Below are 6,669 nucleotides of genomic sequence, written 5' to 3'. Positions count from 1 at the left end.
TCATAATATAAGTTCATAAAAAATCAATCTTTCTAATTAATTCAAACAATATACTCTAAACAATTTAGGAAATCATCAATATAGATTTATGCATGCATAGAAATTTTTAGTCACTATATTTATTTACTTATTTATGGGGAATGTTAATCAAGTAGTACGCAATAAAGTTGGAGTTTTTTCTTCTTCTTTTTCAAAAAAACAAATTCCAAACTTAAATATATAATCTAGCTCAAAGTTATTCTCAAAATAATATATATAAAAAAGGTTCAAAGTTGAAGGGGGTGATTCAACCAAGTTTTATAGTTTGGAAAAATTATAAGATCCTCATGGTGGACAAGTGATGTGGTCCACCATTCCAGTAAAAGACTCACACTTATTTAAAATTGTGAAGTTTTAAATAAAAATTGAATAATGACTCGGCAATTTTAAATATGTGAGAGTCTTTTAATGGAATGGTGGATCACATCACTCGTCTACCATGAGAACTGTATAATTTCTCGATACTTTGAAGGCAAGTGCATCCCATTCTCCATGGTTTAGTTTCGATTTTTGCTCAAAAACTAAAATAAAATAAAATAATCTTAATGATTTAATACTCAAATTGACTCAACTCAATTATTACAAAACAAATTTTGATAGTTTATAGTATTCGATTTTCATAGTTGTTTTCCCCCATTAACATCAAATCAAGATTTTCAAGTTTGGTATACATATAGACTTACCCAGATTACCCTTTTTAGTTTACCAAACCAACAAAGTATAGCTCCTAAACATCCTAAAATGCAAGTCCAGAATTTTCTGTTTTGTATGCACCCAGGTATTTGGCTAATTATAAAATTTAGGAGGAGATTCAGGGTTGAAAGTTTCTAAAAAGTTCAACAAACATCATAATAATATGTAAGTATTCAACTTGTTCTTTTCAAAACATAGAAAATCCTTCAGATTTACATATTTTGTAACAACTCCTAATTATTTATTGAATTTATAGGATAACCTGAAAATTTGTATAGATCCATTATTTGTGATACCGGTCGGAAAACTTATTGTTTGGGAATAATTATGGAAAAGTTGTGAGCTTATTTATAAATCTTTGTGAGATATTGACAGTATTTTATTTGAAACCACTCAACAATATGTTGTGTAGTTTAATTATTTTAAACCTATACATATGCTCCTTATGTTTTATCCTTCTGTGAGATGTTAGTGATTGCCCAGCTTGCATGGAACCCTAGTCTTTGTGACATTGGTATCTAAGCACCCATCTATATGACTGTTATTGAGTTTTGTTTATGAGATGACTATTAAGTTTCATATATGTGATGTTTATTGTGTCCATGTGGGGGCTAATAAGTTTTATCTGTGTGACAGCAATTGACAAGACCTTGGGTTGGATTATTTTCCTGTTTAGGATTAATGTTGTTGTTGTGGTTCACAACATGTACTATGTAATTTCATGATTTTATCTAAAAATGCTTTATGCAGTATTATTTCAATTATTTTTGCCACATTATCAATGAAAATTGTTATTCAAAACTTACTTAGAGAATCCAAATTATAACATATTTTGTAAAAATGCACCTAGAAAATATTTTTTTCAAGTCAAGAGTATTGCTTTATATATATTGATCAATAATTAGCGGTGAGAGATTTGAACACTACACGCATGTCTATGTTGAAAATATCAAAAAATGTCAATTAGTTAAGTTACAAGACTCTTTAGTAAGTTGAGAGCATTACTGAGCAAGTTAGAGAGAGTCTATTTGTCTTCAATAATGTCAAGCATGATCAGTGGATACGAATTAGCGGATCTAGATGGTCTGAAACAACGTAAAGTCTTCAATTACGAAGTCAAGGTTCACTCTTAAGTCTTGAGTCTTAATTTTGCAATGGCCAAAATCTTCATGCAACTTTCTTTCCAGAATATAATAATTTAAGATAAGTTTCAAGTCTTCATAGCCAGCTTCCATTCAAAGAATAATTGTCTAAAGAATAAATAGTATATACAAAAAAATTTGACAACATTTTTCACATTTGAGTTGATATACTATTGTTGGTTCTAAATTGGCTCACTAATATTACTTTTCTACTTATCATTAACAATCTATTACCACCGCACACCTTTTGTGCAATGATCACTCTACAAATATAAGTGTTTGTAGGGTGTAGAGGGTAAGGGCTGAGGTTCAAATATTTAGGAATGAGTTTCACACATATACATTTAGATTAAGTAAGAATAGATTTTTATTTTATATATAAAAAAAAAAAAAAAAAATCTATTACATTAACAACAGCCTCTCTTTTTTTTTCATTTTTTTCTTTTTTGTCTAAATTAAAATGACGGTGGCTTTTTACTATTTTATATATTTTCAAGGTCAGCTAGCTGCCGATTACTAACCATGACAATTTTTTGTTTTTATTTTTTATTTTTTATTTTTTTTGTCTAAATTAAAATGACGGTGACTTTTTACTATTTTATATATTTTCAAGGTCAGCTAGCTGCCAGTGCCAACTACGAACCTTGACAATTTTTGTTTTTTTGTTTAGAAAAATTCTAACAGTAACTTGGCCCTTCCAACACGGCTCACGTGTCTCTCCTTTCTTGGGTACAAAAAATGAAAAAAGACCTTACCTTTGAACATCAACACTACCAGACTTCAAAGCCATCTCTCTCTTTCTCTCTCTCTCTTAATCTCAAATGGTTCGGCTGATCTATCTCTTTACCTTCATTTTCTCCTTTCTAACTCTTTCATATGCCGATGACTCTGCAGCCATGGCCAAGCTCCTAGCCTCCTTCGTTCCCGCCCCAAGCGGCTGGTCTGCCACCACAGACTACTGCAAGTGGAAAAACGTTAACTGCGACGGAAGCAACCGTGTCACCTCCATCAACTTAACTTCCCAGTCTCTCACAGGCATTCTTCCTTCCGAGCTTGGCACTCTCACCCAACTCACCACACTTTCTCTCCAAGGAAACTCTCTCTCTGGACCTCTCCCCTCCCTTGCCAACCTCACTTCTCTTCAAAAACTCTACCTTGACAATAACAATTTCACTACCATTCCTTCAGGTTTCTTCCAAGGACTCACAAGCTTACAAATCTTAACCTTGAGCCAAAACCTTGATTTTGCACCTTGGACCATCTCCACCGAGTTGACTCAGGCCACTAGTTTAGTCACTTTCTATGCTAGCAATGCAAACATTATTGGGTCTTTACCAGATATCTTTGGTTCCTTCCCGAGTCTTCAGGATCTCCGACTTTCTTACAATAATCTCAATGGCACTTTACCTAAATCCTTTGGAGAATCCGGGATTCAAAACCTCTGGCTCAACAGCCAGCAAAATGGCTTATCGGGTACCATTGATGTGTTGTCATCGATGACACAGTTGTCCCAAGTGTGGCTATTCAAGAACCAGTTCACTGGTCCCATCCCAGACTTGTCAAACTGTACAAGTTTGTTTGATCTTCAACTCAGAGACAACCAGTTTACAGGCCTCATCCCAGCCTCACTGATGTCAATTCCCTCATTGAGAAACGTTTCCTTGGATAACAATGTCCTCCAAGGGCCTTACCCACAGTTCCCATCTAGCGTGACCAATCACACTCTTGGTGGTATCAATAGCTTCTGTAAGAACACCCCAGGTCCTTGTGATCCCCTAGTGACCACATTGCTCGAAATCGCTTCGGCTTTTGGGTATCCAATCAAGCTAGCCAATTCTTGGACAGGTAACAATGCTTGTACTGGCTGGACTTTCATTAACTGCGATTCACAGGGGAATATTATCACTATCAATTTCGCTAAGCAGCAATTCGTTGGGACGATCTCGCCTGTCTTTGCAAAACTCACATCGTTGAGGAATTTGTATCTGAATGATAACAATTTGACGGGTTCCATTCCGGATGCTCTCACCAACATGACAAGCCTTCAGGTTCTCGAAGTTTCGAACAATAACCTTACTGGGTTGATACCGAAATTTGGAGATTCCGTGAAGCTAACTACGACCGGTAATCCTTTGATTGGGAAGAATACTCTGAGCTCTGGAAGTGGAGGGAGTTCTCCGTCGGGTTCAAATGGCACATCGCCCAGTGGGAATCCGGCTGGAATGGGGTCGAGTGGCACTTCCGTCTCGCATGGTATGATTGCTGGTATAGTTATTGCTGTGATGATATTTGTTGTGGTCATGTTATTGGTCTCGATTAAATGTTATGTTAGTAGAAGGCACAGGCGGCCAACAATTTCATCTAAGATTGAAGTAGTGGAGAATCCTGAAAGTAGAAGTGTACGGAATATTGAAATTTCGATTGAAGTTCTAAAACAGGCGACCAACAATTTCAATGAAGATAACATTTTGGGTAGGGGAGGTTTTGGAGTTGTCTACAAAGGAGAATACCATGATGGGACCAAGGTTGCTGTGAAAAGGATGGAATCTGCTGCAATGGGTAGCAAAGGAATCAATGAATTTCAGGCGGAGATTTCAGTCCTTAATAAAGTGAGGCATAGACATTTGGTTTCTCTTTTAGGATGTTGTATCAATGAGAACGAGAGACTTTTGGTATATGAGTATATGCCACAGGGGTCGTTAACACAACATTTGTTTGATTTGGGTGAGAATGGGTTTTCTCCTCTTACCTGGAAGCAGAGGATTCAAATAGCAATGGATGTGGCACGCGGAATGGAATATTTGCATAGTTTAGCTCCACAAATTTTCATTCATAGAGATTTAAAACCTTCCAACATACTTCTTGGGAATGATATGAGGGCTAAGGTTGCAGATTTTGGTTTGGTTAAAATTGCGCCTGATGGGAAGAACTCTGTATGGACGCGATTAGCTGGGACATTTGGTTATCTTGCGCCAGAATATGGAGGTAACGAAAGCCTAAGATTTTATGTTCTTGTGTCTTAGTTGAATTTGATAGAGTATAGTTATTAAATGGTCATTGTGTCTTAATTGAATTTGATAGAGTATAGTGATTAAATGGCCATTCAAAACTTGGACAATCTCCCAAAGTATGTGCACAATTAACGCGAATCACATCACTGAGGTAGTATCAGTGTGATGTCGGTCGAAGCTTTTCTGATACTGAAGTCAGTCAACTGACTTATTTGTGTATAATGATAATATTGTAAATAAACTCTCATACCTGTCATTGACGAAGGAGTGTTATTAGTATTTTAGAGCATTCGCAGCAGCCGTGAAGGCAAAATTTTAGCCATAGTCTTAGAATTAGTATTAAAAAATTTCAATGCTACTTTATTTTACAATTCTAAAAAGTCACTTTATTATTATACCATACTATTTTACAATACTTCTACATTCTAAACTTCTATTTTTCTCTTTTACTCATTAAAATAATATATCTACATAATAAAATAATATATCTCAAAATTATATATTTTCTCTCCCATCTCTCTCCTTTCTCATTTTTAGCTTTTTTCCAAATAAAATATATATATATATATATATATTTTTTACAATACTTGCTACAGTGCAATTCTATGGGCTACAGTGCAATTCTAAACAGAGAATTGCACTGTAGCAGTATTGCAAAAAAAATTACAATACTGCTGTTTAACATTCCTCAATGCAGATGATTTTGGGACCAAGTATGTTGACACTAGTGTTCACCATGAATAATTATTTTTTAGTTAGATGTCACTAGCTGAACCATTGCAAGTCATCTTGATGAGTTCTTTTCCTTGTCAATAGCTACAGGAAGAGTGACCACCAAAGCGGATGTATATGCATTTGGAGTGGTTTTGATGCAGCTGATTACCGGTAGAAAAGCAGTAGATGATAATTTGCCGGATGAGAACCCTCATTTGGTCACATGGTTTTGTAAGATTCTAAACAACAAGGAGCGCATCCCCATGGCCATTGATCAAATAATTAACCCTGATGAGGAGTCCATGGAGAGCATATACAGAGTGGCTGAGCTTGCAGGACATTGCACTACTCACAGGCCATACCAAAGGCCGAATATGGGGCATGTAGTCAACATCTTAAGCCCTCTTGTAGGGCAGTGGAAACCAACATGTCATAAATTAGAGCACAAATTTCCCACTTTTCATGGAGTAGAGGACATCTATGACTTTGACCAACACATGAGCCTTCCTTTGCAAAGATGGCAAACGATGTAGAACCAACAACTCTAGGATCTAAGCATCTATAAACATGATAAATTCTTTGTGAAAGAGCCAAAGACATGTTTTTCTTTGTGTTTTTAATCTTTGTGCAAGTAATTTTTACATGTAGAGAGCGAATTATTATATAGTACTCCGTAACAACTGAGAATTCGAACTTTTATATTTTGCATTGCATGCATTTTCATTAGACACACTCGGCCAACCGAGATCATAAAAAATGTCTCGGTAGACACTTGGTGAATTGAGATTCTCAGACATGTTTAAAACATGTATTTTAACGATTTGGTCTTTATTTGCTTTCACTTGGTCATCTGAAACTAAACATTTTCTCTTCCACACTCTATCAAATTTCAGTTAAACCAGAACGTTTGATTCCAACATCTTTCAATTATCAATTAAGGGTAATCTCATAATATTTTATTGTATTTACATCATAAAATCATGTAGACTCATATCTAAGTTTCGGAATTGAGGTTTTTACAAGTTTTGATATTGAGCTCAAGTTTTTATTTTATTTTACTTCTTTTTGTC

The 6,669-nt window shown here is 35.3% G+C and overlaps 1 protein-coding gene across 1 annotated transcript; it reads left to right on the top strand.

The window, feature by feature from the left end:
- The first annotated feature begins 2,643 nt into the window (after positions 1 to 2,643).
- LOC111990589 (receptor-like kinase TMK4) lies at positions 2,644 to 6,296 on the top strand. Its single transcript, XM_024022377.2, has 2 exons — positions 2,644 to 4,859; positions 5,702 to 6,296. The coding sequence occupies exons 1-2, from the start codon at positions 2,696 to 2,698 to the stop codon at positions 6,130 to 6,132; spliced, it is 2,595 nt and encodes an 864-aa protein (XP_023878145.2). The 5' UTR covers positions 2,644 to 2,695; the 3' UTR covers positions 6,133 to 6,296.
- The last annotated feature ends 373 nt before the right edge of the window (positions 6,297 to 6,669 follow it).

The sequence above is a fragment of the Quercus suber genome, unplaced genomic scaffold (assembly GCF_002906115.3).
Source record: "Quercus suber isolate HL8 unplaced genomic scaffold, Cork oak 2.0 scaffold_251, whole genome shotgun sequence".
Classification (NCBI taxonomy): domain Eukaryota; kingdom Viridiplantae; phylum Streptophyta; class Magnoliopsida; order Fagales; family Fagaceae; genus Quercus; species Quercus suber.
The sequence above is the reverse complement of the archived record's forward strand: the minus strand, read 5'-3'. Positions and strand labels throughout refer to the sequence as shown.

Excerpts from the sequence above, each read along its gene's own strand:
- LOC111990589 (XM_024022377.2), top strand. The coding sequence starts at position 2,696 with ATGGTTCGGCTGATCTATCTCTTTACCTTCATTTTCTCCTTTCTAACT. Across the intron at positions 4,860-5,701 it reads TCTTGCGCCAGAATATGGAG|CTACAGGAAGAGTGACCACC; the intron begins GTAACGAAAGCC and ends CCTTGTCAATAG.